The 16036-nt window shown below is 48.1% G+C and overlaps 1 protein-coding gene across 1 annotated transcript; it reads left to right on the top strand.

Annotated features, from left to right (window-relative positions):
* The first annotated feature begins 10204 nt into the window (after positions 1–10204).
* On the top strand, positions 10205–14920 carry LOC149468110 (uncharacterized). The gene has a single exon (XM_089670614.1). It carries the CDS (start codon positions 10215–10217, stop codon positions 11361–11363), a length of 1149 nt encoding a protein of 382 aa, XP_089526740.1. The 5' UTR covers positions 10205–10214; the 3' UTR covers positions 11364–14920.
* The last annotated feature ends 1116 nt before the right edge of the window (positions 14921–16036 follow it).

Here is a 16036-nt window from a genome sequence, read left to right as displayed (position 1 = left end):
CTGTCTGTGCCTGACATCACTTCCTGTCTGTATTCCATAGAGACTTCCTGTGTGAGTATAGGTGAGATCAGCACCTTGTGGAGATCAGAGGAACTGCAGCCCCGAGATCCATCCCATAATCCCCCTTCCTGTATAATATGTACCTTACAGGGATACTACGGGAGATGAAACATTACTGAATAAAGGAAGAAGAAATAAATGTAACTCTTATGTAACCAACTGTTCAACAAACATCTCTTATTACATATAGAAAAGTCTTACAAACACAGAACACAAAATACAAATGTATAGCTAATGAGAGCGATCCCGCCAAACCTGATCCTTCTGGGGGGGACAATGCAAAAATATATATCAATCCACTCATAATGACATCATCTTCTGGGAGTGTCTGCACATCCATCCATTTCATACACATTTCATTGTCTCAGCAGATCTCCTGCAGCCTATTAGCTCCCATTTCCCTCTCTATGTTTCAGCGGATCTCCTGCAGCCTATTAGTTCCCATTTCCCTCTCTACGTCTCAGCAGATCTCCTGCAGCCTATTAGCTCCCATTTCCCTCTCTATGTCTCAGCGGATCTCCTGCAGCCTATTAGCACCCATTTCCCTCTCTATGTCTCAGCAGATCTCCTGCAGCCTGACTGCTCAGGGGAGGGATTTTGGCTCCTCTGATTTTGCAGTAAATGTGATTGCATTAGTCCTGTTGATTTTCATATTTCCATGTAATAAAAGGTGTCACAAGATGTCGGGTTCCCCTTTCTCTCCTCCCTGAGTGTGTATTTAGAGGCGGAGCTCCTGCTGGAATGGTGGTCGGAGGCGGAGTCTAGGAGGGAGACTGACAGAACCCGCAGCAGACTTGCAGGAGTGAGCGAGGAGGATCCGGTTCCTTTACCATCGGAGATGAGGAGAGTGTGAAGGATGTTTGTGACTCTGGGAGCTGAAAAGCTGGGAGTCCTATTGGTGTGGTGAGGGGGAAGCACTACTAGGGGGCGCCCTCACCATCCCGTGTACAAGAGGTGGAAGAAGGCGGGGCTACACTACAGCCCACACAGTTTGCAGGGCGGAGCACTTCCACACCTTATCAACTTTTCACTGATTGGTGGATTTTTGGAGTAAAATAAGTGGATTGAAGTAGATGCAAAGTGGAAGCGGTGGACTTGCAGAGAACACTATACTGAGCACACAATACTGTCTGTCTCCATGGATTTGCACAGGATTTGAGATGATTTCCTATAGCAGCAAATCTGATGAGATGAATGAAGTGGGTGTAAAGTGGAAGCAGTGGATCTGCAGGGAGCAGCATCTTGAGCACAAAGCACTTTATGTTGTGGATGGATTTGCACACGGTTCAGTTTCCTTCATTTATTGATAAACCCCATAAGACCAATGAAGTGGGTGTAAAGTGGAAGCAGTGGATGTGCAGAGAATAGGATTTGGAGCCCCGAGCTCTTTATCTCTGAATGTCTCCACATATTTGTAGTGTATTTGTGATGATTTCTGTGCACACACAATAGGACAGCGCTGTGACACATAATGCTCTTCTAGATGACAGGGAATCCTTCCCTTTGTTACAGCAGCAGTCCGCTAGAAGGTTTTTGTAGGTTTGGAGTTGTTACACATAGCGCGGGTTTTATCCATTTATAGTGATGACATCATTGCCCAAATCTGGGGGTCACCAGCCATTTCCACCCTTTACTCTGGGCTGGGGGGCTTTGTATCCATATACCAGATGTTCTACAGGACTAAATCTGCAATCAATGTTACTGCAAAATCAAAGGAGCCAAAACCCCTCCCCCAAGGAGTCATATATTTCTGTCCCCCTTGGTGGGAGTGGAGGTGACCCCTCTATAAGGATCTACAGTCCATACACACCCAGCACAAGGCCGGGGTCACACTACCAGACGCTTCTCGAGGCTGCAGTTCCTCTGAGCTCCACAAGGTGGGGATCTCACTTCTACTCAGACAGGAAGTCTCTATGGAAGACAGACAGGAAGTGATGTCAGGTACAGACAGGAAGTGATGTCAAGAACAGACAGGAAGTGATGTCAGGTACAGACAGGAAGTGATGTCAGATACAGACAGGACATTTTAGGGGAGAGGTAAATCAGGAGGAAGCAGAGAGTTGACATTCCTGGATCTAGCAGCAGAGGAGGTAATATATAGATGAACCCCTTCAGGGGGAGGAGTTGATGATAATATATCTTGCTCACAAAGCTGGCCTACATTATTATTATTATACAGTATTTATAAAGCACCAATAGTTCGCTCAGCGCTGTACATTACAAAGGGGGACAGAACATGTGACAGAACAATACCAATACAATGCAAAACATGAGGGGATTGAGGGCCCTGCTCCTTGGAGCTTACAATCTAGGAGGGAGGGGATGGTGGTACAGGAGGAGATAGCTGTGGGGGATGGAGTGGTAGGAAGAGTGGAGGAGGTCGGCAGGATAGCAGGGGGTGGGGTAGGCTTCCCTGAAGAGATGGGTTTTCAGGGTGCGCCTAAAGGAGAGGAGAGTAGGTAATAATCTGATGGGTTGGGGCAGGGAGTTCCAGAGGATGGGTGACACCCTGGAGAAGTCCTGGAGGCGGGCATGGGAGGAGGAGACCAGGGAACTAGAGAGAAGGAGGTCTTGTGAGGAGCGGAGTGTGCGTGTTGGGTGGTACTTGGATATTAGGTCAGTGATGTAGTTCGGGGCAGTATGGTGGACGGCTTTGTACGTCAGTGTTAGGATTTTGAATTTGATCCGTTGCGCAATCGGAAGCCAGTGGAGGGATTGGCAGAGGGGGGTGGCGGAGACGGAGCAGTTGGAAAGGTGAATGAGTCTGGCAGCCGTATTCAGGATGGACTGAAGCGTGGATAGCCAGCGGCGAGGCAGGCCAGTGAGGAGGGAGTTGCAGTAGTCGAGTCGTGATATGATGAGGGAGTGGATGAGCTGTTTAGTGGTTTCTGGGGTTAGGAACGTGCGGATTTTGGCGATGTTGCGGAGGTGGAGTCTGCATGTTGCGGAGGTGGAGTCTGCATGAGTTTGTTAAAGATTGGACTTGGGGCTGGAAGGATAGGTTGGAGTCCAGAATGACACCAAGTACTCTGGCCTGGGGGGCGGGTTTGATGGTGTCGTTGTTGGACATGATGGAGAAGTCAGTGGGGGGTGGTGTCCGGGCTGGGGGGAAGACAAGAAACTCGGTTTTGGAGAGGTTCAGTTTAAGGAAGTGGAGCGACATCCAGTCTGATATGTCGCTCAGTAGGTGTGTGATTCGGGCAGAGACCGAGGGGGTGAGGTGGGGGGTTGAGAGATAGATTTGTGTGTCGTCGGCATAGAGATGGTAGTTGAAGCCGTGAGAGTGTATGAGTTGGCCAAGGGAGGAGGTGTAGATGGAGAAGAGAAGGGGCCCAAGGACAGAGCCTTGAGGGACCCTAACAGAGAGGGGGAGTGAGAGGGAGGTGGTAGCATTATAGGTAACGCTGAAAGAGTGTTGTGACATGTAGGATGAGAGCCAGAAGAGAGCAGAATCTCTGAGGCCGAGGGAGTGTAGTTTTTTGAGGAGGAGGGGGTGGTCGACTGTGTCGAAGGCCGCAGAGAGGTCAAGGAGTAGGAGCACTGAATAGTGGCCATTAGCTTTGGCGGTTAGCAGGTCGTTGGAGAGTTTGAGTAAGGCAGTTTCGGTGGAGTGTAGGGGACGGAAGCCAGACTGTAGGGGATCGAGGAGGTTGTTGTCGTTGAGGTGAGAGCTTAGGCGGGTGTAGACTAGGCGCTCGAGGAGTTTAGATGTAAATGGGAGCAGGGAGATGGGTCTGAGGTTGTTCGGGTCATTGGGGTCCAGGGAGGGCTTTTTAAGTATAGGGGTGATGTGTGCATGTTTCAGAGGGGAGGGGAAAGTGCCGGAGGAGAGGGAGAGATTGAAGATGTGGGTGAGGGAGCGTAGGATGTTGGGGGAGGGAGGTCGTAGGAGTTGTGAGGGGATAGGGTCGAGGGGGCAGGTGGGGAGGTGGGAATAAGAGAGGATCTTGGAGACTTCCTCGATGGTAGTAAGGTCAAAGGTGCGGAGTGTGGGGGGGGCTTCAGTATGAGGAATGTAGGGTGGGGTGGAGGTCAGAGTAGTGGTGGGGCCGTGGGAGAGGGGTGATGAGGGGGTAGCTGAGTGAGGGGGAATGAGGTTGGAGGGAGTTTGAGCAGCGATGAAGTCCCTGTGGGTTATGTCGAGGGAGAGGGGGGATGAGGGGGTAGCTGTGTGAGAGGGGACGGGTTGAGAGGGCGTGTGAGTTGCGGCAATGTCCTTGCGAATTGTGTCAATCTTGTTTTTGAAGTGATTGGCAATCTCAAGGGTGGTGAGTGAGGTGCTGGGTGGAGGTGGGGGTGGCGAGAGTAGAGAGTTAAAGGTGGAGAAGAGTCGGCGAGGATTGGAGGAGAGGGTCTTGATGAGGGTCAGGAAGTAGGCTTGTTTGGCTGCGTGGAGGGAGGAGGTGTAGGTGTGGGAGGCAGATTTGTAGCGGGTGAAGGCTTGTTGGGATTTGGTTTTGTGCCATAGTCGCTCCAGGGCACGACCGTGTCGTTTGAGGGTTTTGGTGTGATCAGTCTGCCAGGGCTGGAGCGGTCGGGGTCTGATGTTGCGTGTGGTTGAAGGCGCTAGTGAGTCAAGGGCTGTTGACAGCGCATTGTTGTAGGCAGTCATGGCCAAGTCGGGGCAGGACAGGGGGAGGATGCGGTCGTGGAGTTGATCAGCTGCAGAGTGGAGGGAGGCAGGGTTAAGGTTGCGGAGGTTACGGCTGGTAGTAGTGTGACATTTGGAGGGGTAGGTGTTGGAGGACGAGGAGATAGAGAAGGTAATCAGGTTGTGGTCAGAGAGAGGGAAGGGGGTGTTAGTGAGGTTGTGGGGAGCGCAGCGGTTGGAGAAGACAAGATCAAGGATATTACCGTTGGAGTGGGTGGTGGATTGTATGCACTGTGCAAGTGCAAAGGAGGAGGTTAGGTGGAGGAGACGGGCTGTGTCCGGGTTGTCGAGGTTGACGGGGATGTTGAAATCCCCAAGGATGATGGTGGGTAGCTCAGAGGAGAGGAAGAAGGGTAGCCAGGAGGAGAAGTCCTCCAGGAAGCGGGGTATGGATCCAGGAGGCCGGTATATCACAGCAATCTTCAGGGGGGTTGGGGAGAATAGTTGGACGCAGTGGGCCTTGAAGGAGGAGAAGGATAGGGAGGGGGGGTTTGGGAGGACTCGGAAGATGCTCTGCGGTGACAGGAGAAGACCAACCCCACCACCTTTACAACCGTCAGGTCTGGGTGAGTGGGTCCAGCGAGACCTCTATAGGAGAGTGCAGCAGGGGAGGTAGAGTCAGTGGGCTGGATCCAGGTTTCCATAATCGCTAGGAGGTTGAGGGAGCGGGAAACAAAGAGGTCGTGGATGGCAGTAAGCTTGTTGCACACCAATCGGGCGTTCAGGAGTGCACATGAAAATGGGGGGGAGGTTTTAGGGAGCAGGGGGACAGATACTAAGTTGCGGGGGTTGCGGCGGGACATGGAGGCGGGAGGGTGTTGTGTGGGTGAGGGAGGGAGGTGGTGGAGGGCCAGGATTTGGGGAGATGTCCCCCGCGGATAGGAGGAGGAGAAGGGTGAGAAAGGTGGCATGGGAGCGGGATGTGCAGGAGCGTGAGAAACTACTAGTGGAGGTGTTGGGGTCAGTGGGAGAGTGGAGTATTAGGAGGAGGTGGTGGGTGCCATAGAGGGGTGAAGGAAGCAGTGAGGACACAATATACAAATGTTTAGGAGGAGCAGAGGGATATAGTGAATGGATTTTGGGAACGGAGGAGAGGAAAATGAGAAGGAGGAGTGGAAGAGGCATTTTGGGGAGGTGAAGAGAGCAGTAGTAGGGAGATGATAGCAATGAGGGGGAGATGTACAAGTTTTGGGGTGGAGCAGAGGGGTAAAGAAATGAGATTTGGGAACAGAGGATAGTAATATGAAAAGGAGAAGAGGGGTGTATTATATAAAGGTACACGGAGTGGGAGGTATGTAAGAGAGGTTTCCCAGGGTGTTTGCTTGCAGTCTGTCCAGCATGCAGTAGAGGTTCTTGTTGTTGTTGTGTCTTCCTGCATGGTTCAGTTTTATCGTTCAGCCAGCGGGATGAGTGAAAAAACTGAAGTGATTCCCCCATCCACACATTGGAGGTGGAGGGGGGAATCCTCCCCGCTGCACTCTTGTATTCTGACAATGGGGGGACTCCTCCGCTCTCAGAATACACAGATCAGCACTGAAGCTATTGGCTGCAGCCGCTGGGGGAGTGGCTTTTATTCAGCAGTGGCCACACATGGATGGAAATGTGAGCGATCCCTGCTGAACCAGCTGAATTTCCATGGATCTATGGTCACCTTCAGTGAATTCCTCCCCTCCCCCTCATCTCCTTCATGATGGAAGTCATGCTGAGATCATCTCCCATTGGCTGAGCAATATTCTCATTTGTCTCTCAGCTCCTTCTTGCTATTCCTCGTCCTGCCTGTTGTTTCCTTGGATTGATTTTCTGTGTAGTGACCCCGGCTTGGTCTCTTGGATGCGCTCGTCTGTTGCTTGCCCTGACCTTTCTCCTGATTCCTGGATCTCCTCCTCATCTCTCCTCCATATCCTCTTACACAGCTTTTCTCCACACCTGCAGTGACCCTGGGGGGAGGAAACTTGGCACCAGCACGCCGCCAAATCCATCCCCACCATTAGGGGCTCTGGAGACAATTGTCTGCTATTTACACTCCGTTCCTCCGCACATCGCCTGATCACATGACAGCTTACTTCCACAGATTTCGGACAGATTTCTGGATGGTAAAGGTCAAAGTTCACTCTTCAGTTTAGGAGAGGTAGGACGCACCCAGGAACAAGGATTTGGTTTGCACGGGAGTCTTATATAGAGGACCCCTCAAATCTCCCCATCCAAATGTCCCTCCATCCAGAGTCTATATGTTCTATGACATCACACTGACCTCACAGCTCCTCCCCCCAATGTCCCTCCATCCAGAGTCAGAGAATCCTATGACATCACACTGACCTCACAGCTCCTCCCCCCAATGTCCCTCCATCCAGAGTCAGAGAATCCTATGACATCACACTGACCTCACAGCTCCTCCCCCCAATGTCCCTCCATCCAGAGTCAGAGAATCCTATGACATCACACTGACCTCACAGCTCCTCCCCCAATGTCCCTCCATCCAGAGTCAGAGAATCCTATGACATCACACTGACCTCACAGCTCCTCCCCCAATGTCCCTCCATCCAGAGTCAGAGAATCCTATGACATCACACTGACCTCACAGCTCCTCCCCCAATGTCGCTCCATCCAGAGACAGAGAATCCTATGACATCACACTGACCTCACAGCTCCTCCCCCAATGTCCCTCCATCTGACTTTTTTCTGATGCTCTTAGGATGTGGGGTCCCTTGGTATCCTCACATGTAAAGTGGGACTGTTGGTCCTGCGTTGTATGTAATGACATCAGAATGCTGCAACAAGCCTATACCCTGCGTAGTGTGGGGGTCCTGTGGGGGGGAATTATACCTCAGCCTGAAGTGGGGCTTTAATGTAATGGAGACCTGAATGGAGAGGTGAGGAGGATTCTGGGAATATCATTTGATGTGACTATTTGTGTTCAGATGTAGAGTTTTCCTCCTGTGAAGTCTGGAGATCATATGACATCACATTGCCTCCACCTCCCTCCCTGATAGAAGAGAGAAAGAAGAAGAAGATTCTAGAAGTCACCAGAGAGATCACTGAGCTGCTGACAGGAGAGGTGAGCGGTGCCGGGAATTCTGGGACATTCTCCAGTAACAGACAAGGGATGTGTCTGGATGGTGACTGTATCATTGTGTGTGTCAGGTTCCTATAAGGTGTCAGGGTGTCACTGTCTATTTCTCCATGGAGGAGTGGGAGTATTTAGAAGGACACAAGGATCTCTACAAGGACGTCATGATGGACAATCAGCCGCCCCTCACATCACCGGGTAAGAGGAGACTTTATTGTAAAGGAGAGAGCAGTACGGAGGATCCACCTAGATCCCCCATCATCTGATAAACACATAGAAACAATGGATTCAGTCAGTGTGTGTGTTTCCTACAGATGGATCCAGTCATGGGAACCCACCAGAGAGATGTCCCCGTCCTCTGTATTCCCGGGATTCCACACAGGAAGGTCACACCATCCCTCACCATCATCAGGTAGATGAGGAACAATCACTGATAGTATCATTAGGATCTGTACATTATCTGCATTGTTACCATTGATGTCATTATTATTATATATTCAGAGTGGAAACCTGAGAGATCCTAAAGTTGAGGTTAAGGAAGAGATAAAAGAGGAGGAGGATGAGGATGGGGGGATGGAGGAGTCAGAGCTTCTAAAAGAACACAAAGATCTGTACCAGGACACCATGGTGGAGTCATCCAGCTACAGGAACCCACCAGAGAGATGTCCCCGTCCTCTGTATTCCCGGGATTCCACACAGGAAGGTCACACCATCCCTCACTATTTCAAGGTTATTGGGATGGATCATCTAGAACATGGACTTGTGGAGACAATGTGTGGATTTTTATGTGACCTTACATTTTACAGATGATATTTTCTCTCATTTCCTTGATTTAGAGTGGAGATCCAATCGATATAGAATTTGAGGTGAAAGCAGAAGAAGAAGAGGCGTATGTGAGGGATGATCAGCAGTCTATGGAGGAGGATGGAATAACGGGGACATTTATAGAGGAGGACACTCCTACAGAGATCAGCACAGGTGGGTCATGAACACTAAATCCATTCCTCCACCCATACTGCTCACTGATTGGTCCAGAGTAGGGCGGGGACTGGGTGATATCAGCCTGTAATCCCCTGGTCACTTTCCTGAGCTGTGTTCCCCGTCCTGTATTCCTGGATTTCTCTCGGATAATCTTCCTTCTCTGTGCTGCAGACACAATTTATGTCTCTAGACTGGATTTATGGAGGTTCTGGGGTTCAGCTGGCAGCAAAATGTTGATTTTTACTCTAAGCATTGCATAATGTAGGCACCCAGGACATGTGACTGGGGTCTCCTGCCTTGTGCCTGACTCCTCCAGGGGACCTTCTCTGTTATCTGCTGGCTGTGCCGGGTGGAGGGATATGTCTGTAGTGTCTCAGACCCAAGTCACTGAGTGCAGTCTCAGGAGATGGGAGGCAGCGGTGTGGGATCTCTGCAACTTGTCTACAGTAAACATTTAATCTTCCACTGATTGCTGAATACCAATATTATGAGTCCTGACCCTTACACTGTATAATTTATATTGTACATTACATACTCCTGACCCCTGCACTATATACTCTATGCTGTGCATTACATACTCCTGACCCCTGCACTATATACTCTATGTTGTACATTACATACTCCTGACCCCTGCACTATATACTCTATGTTGTACATTACATACTCCTGACCCCTGCACTATATACTCTATGTTGTACATTACATCCTCCTGACCCCTGCACTATATACTCTATTTTGTACATTACATACTCCTGACCCCTGCACTATATATTCATACTGTATATATACTTATATATATCATTCTGATACTATATAGTCCTATCTGCTGTATGTTATACATTATCTTGTACTTTACATAGTTCTGACTTCTGTTCTCCACCCTCCCCCACTGCTATATATAAACATAATATGTACTCTCATTGTTATACCCATTTTCTACCTGCTGGACATTTTGTATGCAGTGTTTTGATTGGATCACAGACTTTTAATGAGGGAGGAGTCAATACCCCAATGATGGTGGTCTTCAGGATCAGTCCAGTCTTCATCTTGGTTGTTCTCCCCCCATCCTCAGTCTCTGACCTCTGGTGGGGCTCAGCCCCGCTGTTCTTCATGACTAAATCATGGAGTAAATAAGGAAGTGCAGTACTTCTTGTGTTGGGAAGATGGCGATGAGTGATAGAGGGGGTGGGGACCCTCGTCCTATAATCCCCTCATCACTGTCCCTCCTATAAAAGACAGTTCTGGTTGTCTCCTCACTCTCTGACTAAGGTCCATGAATAAAGAAATGACCTGGTAGGAGATCAGAGGAGCCATTTCCTAGTTCCCTTGAGGGTGGAATTGTAGGCTCCTCAGAGACCAAGCTGTCTGATGTGGGTGGAGTCCTGGTTTGGGGGAACCAATCAGCTCCTGTCTATTAATCCTCTTTGTCTTTGTATTTTAGTCCATGGCCGGGAGATGAGGAAAACCTCCGAGGATTGTCTCACTTTGTCTCCAGACTGGAAAGTAGAAGATGAGGACATCACACAGTATAGTCCAGGAGAAAACCCGGCTCCCTCCAATGTCCATCCGACACCACCCAGTGTAGATGGACCATCGGATTCCTCGTATCCTGAGGAACCTCAGACTGTGCGGGACCGGGCCGGCCTTCCAACAGGGAAGAGCTTCTCCTGTACTGAGTGCGGGAAGGGTTTCCATTATAAATTCCATCTTAATGTGCATAAAAGATCTCACACGGGGGAGAAGCCGTATTCCTGCCCTGAGTGCGGGAAGTGTTTCCGTTACAAATCTGGTCTTAATATCCATAAAAGATCTCACACAGGTGGGAAGCCTTTTTCCTGTCCTGAGTGTGGGAAATGTTTCCCCTTGAAATATTGCCTTATTGTCCATATAAGATCTCACACAGGAGAGAAGCCTTATTCCTGTCCTGAGTGCGGGAAATGTTTCTGTTCTAAGTATGGTCTTAATGTCCACATACGATCTCACACAGGAGAAAAGCCATATTCCTGTTCTGAGTGTGAAAAATGTTTTATACTTAAATCAGATCTTGTCACACATCAAAGGCTTCACACGGGGGAAAAACCATACTCATGTTCTGAGTGCGGGAAATGTTTTTCAAACAAGTCCTTTTATCACAGACATCAGAGGTTTCACACGGGTGAAAAGCCATATTCCTGTCCTGAGTGCGGGAAATGTTTTTCACAAAAGTCTGATCTTTACAGACATCAGAGATCTCACACTGGGGAGAAGCCACTTTCTTGTCCTGAGTGTGGGAAATGTTTTTCAGAGAAGTCAAGTCTTTGCAAGCATCAGAGATCTCACACGGGGGAGAAGCCATTTTCTTGTTCTGAGTGCGGGAAATGTTTTTCATGTAAGTCCAGTCTTTACAGACATCAGAGATCTCACACGGGAGAGAAACCACTTTCCTGTCCTGAGTGCGGGAAATTTTTTTCACGTAAGTCCACTCTTTACATGCATCAACGATCTCACACGGGCGAGAAGCCATATTCCTGTTCTGAGTGCGGGAAATGTTTTTCATGTAAGTCCAGTTTTTACAGACATCAGAGATTGCACACTGGGAAGAAGCCACTTTCCTCTCCTGAGTGAGGAAAATGTTCCTCACTGAAGTCCTGTCTTCCTGTACATCAGGGGTCCCACACAACCCTGGAGGTGTATTAGTGCCTTGAGTGCGGGAAATGTCTTCTAGATGAATGTTGCTGGACATCCCAGCTCTCATGTGGGGAAGAAGCACACCCTGATATACACCTCAGATATACTCCATGGCTGATCTTCCTCATGGAAGATACAGTTCATAGGGGAGATCAGAGGTCCCCTAAGACATGGATGAAGTGTGGGACTGGGTTGGCCATTGATAGCAGAAGAATAAAAATGGAGTCATCACCTTTCATTTTCTGAGTACATTTTGTGGTGGGAGATTTCACAAACACTTGGAGGTCTGTGTAAAAGAAAACAATGTGAATGTATGTGACCCAGCTGGGATGAATATTGGGTGTATTTTATCTCAAGCTGATTTCCTTGGCTCCATGGCTCCATCTAGTGGCCATAATGCAATATTGAGATATTTTTACTCATTGAGTTATTTTCAGGATGCATACCCCATTTTGGTCTCTAGATGGAGCTGATGATCATAGGAAATCACTGTGTTACATTCAATTACGGCCAGAGTTTGTCATGGTTGGATGAATTCTTGTCACATTTTCTATAAGGGGACCCCTTAGTTTCTCTCTTCAGGCACGGTCTCATAATAATACCTGACAGCCAACAAAGTGCTGAACGTAACAACAACATCTGTATATTCAACCGAGATATAAAGGAAGAGGTGACAAATGGAGGTTCAGATCCATTCACACCACAAACCAATGCAGTCACCAGTCATTCCAAGGGAGATCAGGTGACCTGCATTGGAGGTGGTGAAGGTGGAGATGGCAAACCGTATTCCGGATGGTCCCATGTGTCTCATACTTTATTGAACAGGTCCAGCTGGTCAGCTTGGGTTGCGGTAAAGGGGTTCCATGCCTGGAACCAATGTTATAGTATCAGGTAGCTGAGCTGGGGGGGAGGTTAGAGAGCCAACACTTAGAGATAACTCATCTGACACCAATAACATATGGTGGGCTAATTCCTTGGACTGTTTATAGATTCCTGAAAATGGTAAACCCAATAGAGAATGAATGGGGTCATTAGGAAGAGGCACATCAAGAACTCTCTCGTGCATGGATTTTAGGGCTGGAGGGTAGGACATTGCCATAGTATATGGAATAATGAGCCCTCACCTTGATGGCACCTCCCCCATGTGTCAGATGGAGTAAGGTTCCAGGCATGGAGAACGTCAGGTGTTCTATACCAAAACCTCATCACTTTGTAGGTAGTTACCTTGATTTAACGAAGAGTAATCATCTGTTATATAAACACCCAAATATGTGAGAGTCCGAGTACACCAATGGTATGGATAAGTGGACTGTAGGGAAGGGAAGGCCTTACTGGGGATATGGAAGGGAAGTGCTTCCATCTTGGACGTATTTATTTTGTAACCCAACAGTTTGCTAAAGGCAGATAATTAGTGATGGAGCACTGGAAGGGAAATATGAGGTTCAGTCAAGATTAAAAGTAAGTCATCTGTAAATATTGATAATTGATATTCCCTGTGACATAAGGGCACCCCATGAATGTCCACACTCAAATGTATAGCAGCTGCTGGGGGTTCTAGGCTCAGAACATATAATAGGGGTGAGAGCGGACACCCCCGTCTGGTGCCATTGTTCATAGGAAAAGAAGAGGAATAGGTGAATGAGAGCTTGACCTGGGATGTGGGGTGACAGTATAAGGCCAAGATGGCATTTAAAAAAGTGCCTATGAAGGCAACGCGAGTCAAGGATACTAACATGTAGGGCCAACCTAACCTATCCAACTCCTTTTGGGCATCTGAGCTCAATAGCAGTGCAGGCGTCTGTTTTGTTGAGATTGTCAACCAGGTTTATCGCCCGTTGGGTGTTGTTCCCTGCTTGTGTAGTTGGGATAATCCCGACCTGGTCTCTGTGGATAAGTCATGGAAGGAGCCGGGAAAGACTGTTGACTAGAATCTTTGTGTAAATCCAATAATTGGAAATAATCCATGTTATCGGTCGATAATCATCTGGGGAGGTGGGATTTTACCCGGCTTTGGAATGACTGTGATGTAAGAATGCATAAAGTCTGAATGGGGAATCCCCCCTTGAGTAAAGAGTGATAAAGGTCTAGTGGGGGGGCAATATTGGAGAGAATTTCCTGTAATATTGATAGGAGTCCACCCGGACCTGGAGATTTATGAAGGGGGAGTTTGCTAATAACCTCCATGAGTTCCTCAATAGTTATGTCAGAGATAAAGGTTTCAGACCAGAGGAGTTCAGTTTGGGTGTCTGTAGAGGCAGTAAGTCCATCAGATGTTTCTGGACTATAAGGTGGGCGCTCGCCCGCTGTAAGGCCGTCATACAAGTTATGATGAAACTCGGCACAGATCCCAGCCATAGTATAGGGGCAGTAAATGGGGGAAGCGTCTTGTTGGAGGGATCAGTGGGGGATGGATTGTGGTGGCCTAACTCTGACTTTGTTCTCCATCATCATGTGTGACTTATTGGATCCGTTATACAATTCCTGATGAGTCCAGAGATTTAGGTCCCGTATGTCTATCTAATTCTCTGATTTGGTTTTGCAGCAGTGACACCAGGCGAAGGCGTGACACTGGGATGGCACTAAAGCTGCTCCTCTCTAGTTGGTGTAAAAGGAGTCTGGACCGATTCTTATCACGTTTCAGGAGGATGAATGTGGAAATGCATTGACCTCAGAAGAAAGCTTTATGTGCCTCCCACAGGGTAGACGCCTTGTACACTGAGCCAGTATTAAGCTGAACAAATTCGGTCAGAGCGGAGGGAAGTGTATCCCGGATTTCTGGGACCTGAAGGAGGGACTCATTTATAATCCAGTGGTGGGATTTGGTTCCTGAGTCAGAGATCAGTATGTCCAGGATAACAGAAGCAGATCTGACCAGGTGATAAGGGGGCAGAGATGAGGAAGTAGTCCAAGCCAGAGGACATCTTATGTGGGGCAGAATAAAAGGTGTATTCGTTATGGGTGGGGTGCTTGAGGCAGGTGAAGTCTGCTTTCTCCACTGTAGGTGGCAATTGACCCGAGTTGCACCACAGCCTAGAGAGGGAGTCCAGGGGAAACACAGTTTCTCTATGGTTTCCTGGGGCAAAGGAGCAGCCTTCTGGTTGGCTACACTGTGTCCATGTGACCCTTGGTGGCCATCTTGGGTAAGCAAGGTCTTTATAGGTCCCTGCTCCCCAGTTTTGCAACTCATCTTGCAAGTTGCTAGTGTAGGGAGAGAGACCCTGATTGTTAGGGAAAGTAACTAGGGCTAGAGAGAGTTCCTAAAGTGGAGGGAGAAAGGCAACAGACTTGCTAACCTGGAAAGAAGCCTCCCCTCTTGGGACCAGACTGACCAGGCAATACATCACCCTCTGAAACAGACACTGTCGGCACCTCTCCTCAGCCACATCTTTGACTGGTTTGAACTGTGAGTTATTTCACTAAAGCGTTGCTGTCCTATCAGGGTGTTTGTAACATTGGAATTCTGCTCAATACAAGTTCAAGTTTTATTGCAACAAGACTCTGTGTGTTCACTGTCACCGCACCCACATTGCACCTCTCCACATGCTTAACTCCTTGCCTTCCTGAGGATTTCCCCCCTTCCTGACCAGGCCAGTTTTTACAATACGGCCCTGCGTTATTTTAACTGACAATTGCGCGTTCATGTAACGCTACACCCAAATTAAATTTACATCCTTTTTTCCCACATATAGAAATTTCTTTCAGTGGTATTTGACCGCCTCTGCATTTTTAATTTTTTTGTACTATAAACAAAAAAAAATTAAATTTTGAAAAAAAACCTATATTTTTGACTTTTTGCTATTAAACATGTCTAGTGAAAATAAAATAAAATTCCAATTTCATCATAAATTTAGGCCATAATGTATTCTGCTCCGTGTCTTTGCTAAAAAAAAATCCCAATACGTGTAAATTAGTTGGTTTACAAATGGCGGTATAGTTACTGGAATGTTTTCTTCACTAGTAATGGTAGCGATCAGCAACTTATAGTCAGATTGCGGCGGACATTCTGGCACGGGGGGAACTGACTTGGTGTCACTGACATCCCCAGTGACACCAATACAGTGATCAGTGCTAATAAAAAGCATTGACACTGTACTAATGGCACTGGGCAGGAAGGGGTTAACATCTGGGGAAATCAAAGGGTTAACTGTGTGCCATTTTATTGCGTGCTGTGTGTGTTATGCTGTAATCACACTATGTAGAGCCATACAAAGCAGTGTGCTGGAGCTGACAGGAGAGATCTGTATTGTTTACATATAGGTCTCTCCCTCATCAGTGATACTTGGCAATCACTGGGTGCCAGTGAGGAATCACCAGCCAGGACCTGGTGACCGACAGCTGAGGCCGCACGTGCCCTCTACCCAGAAATGCAAAAATGTGTGTGTGTATATATATATATATATATATATATTTCTATACATATATGATTTTGTGCAGCCCTTCCGCCCTGTAGCAGTATTTCTGATATATATGGCGGTGGGGAAGTGGTTAATTCTCCATGTGTCAAAAAAGCTTATACTCCCTAACCAATTTGTGATCGGAGGAAGGAGAGAGCTCCTGTCTCTAAAGAGGGACCAGGTCAAATATAAATCCCCTCCTATAGCCACAGATGG

Source organism: Staurois parvus, unplaced genomic scaffold (genome assembly GCF_062004578.1).
Source record: "Staurois parvus isolate SC_StPar_1 unplaced genomic scaffold, SC_StPar_1.0 ptg000092l, whole genome shotgun sequence".
NCBI classification, from domain to species: Eukaryota; Metazoa; Chordata; class Amphibia; order Anura; family Ranidae; genus Staurois; species Staurois parvus.
Note: the sequence above shows the minus strand (reverse complement) of the source record. Positions and strands in the feature narration are given on the sequence as shown.

What these genes read in the sequence shown, in the direction of transcription:
- LOC149468110 (XM_089670614.1), top strand. Translation starts at nt 10,215, where the DNA reads ATGAGGAAAACCTCCGAGGATTGTCTCACTTTGTCTCCAGACTGGAAA.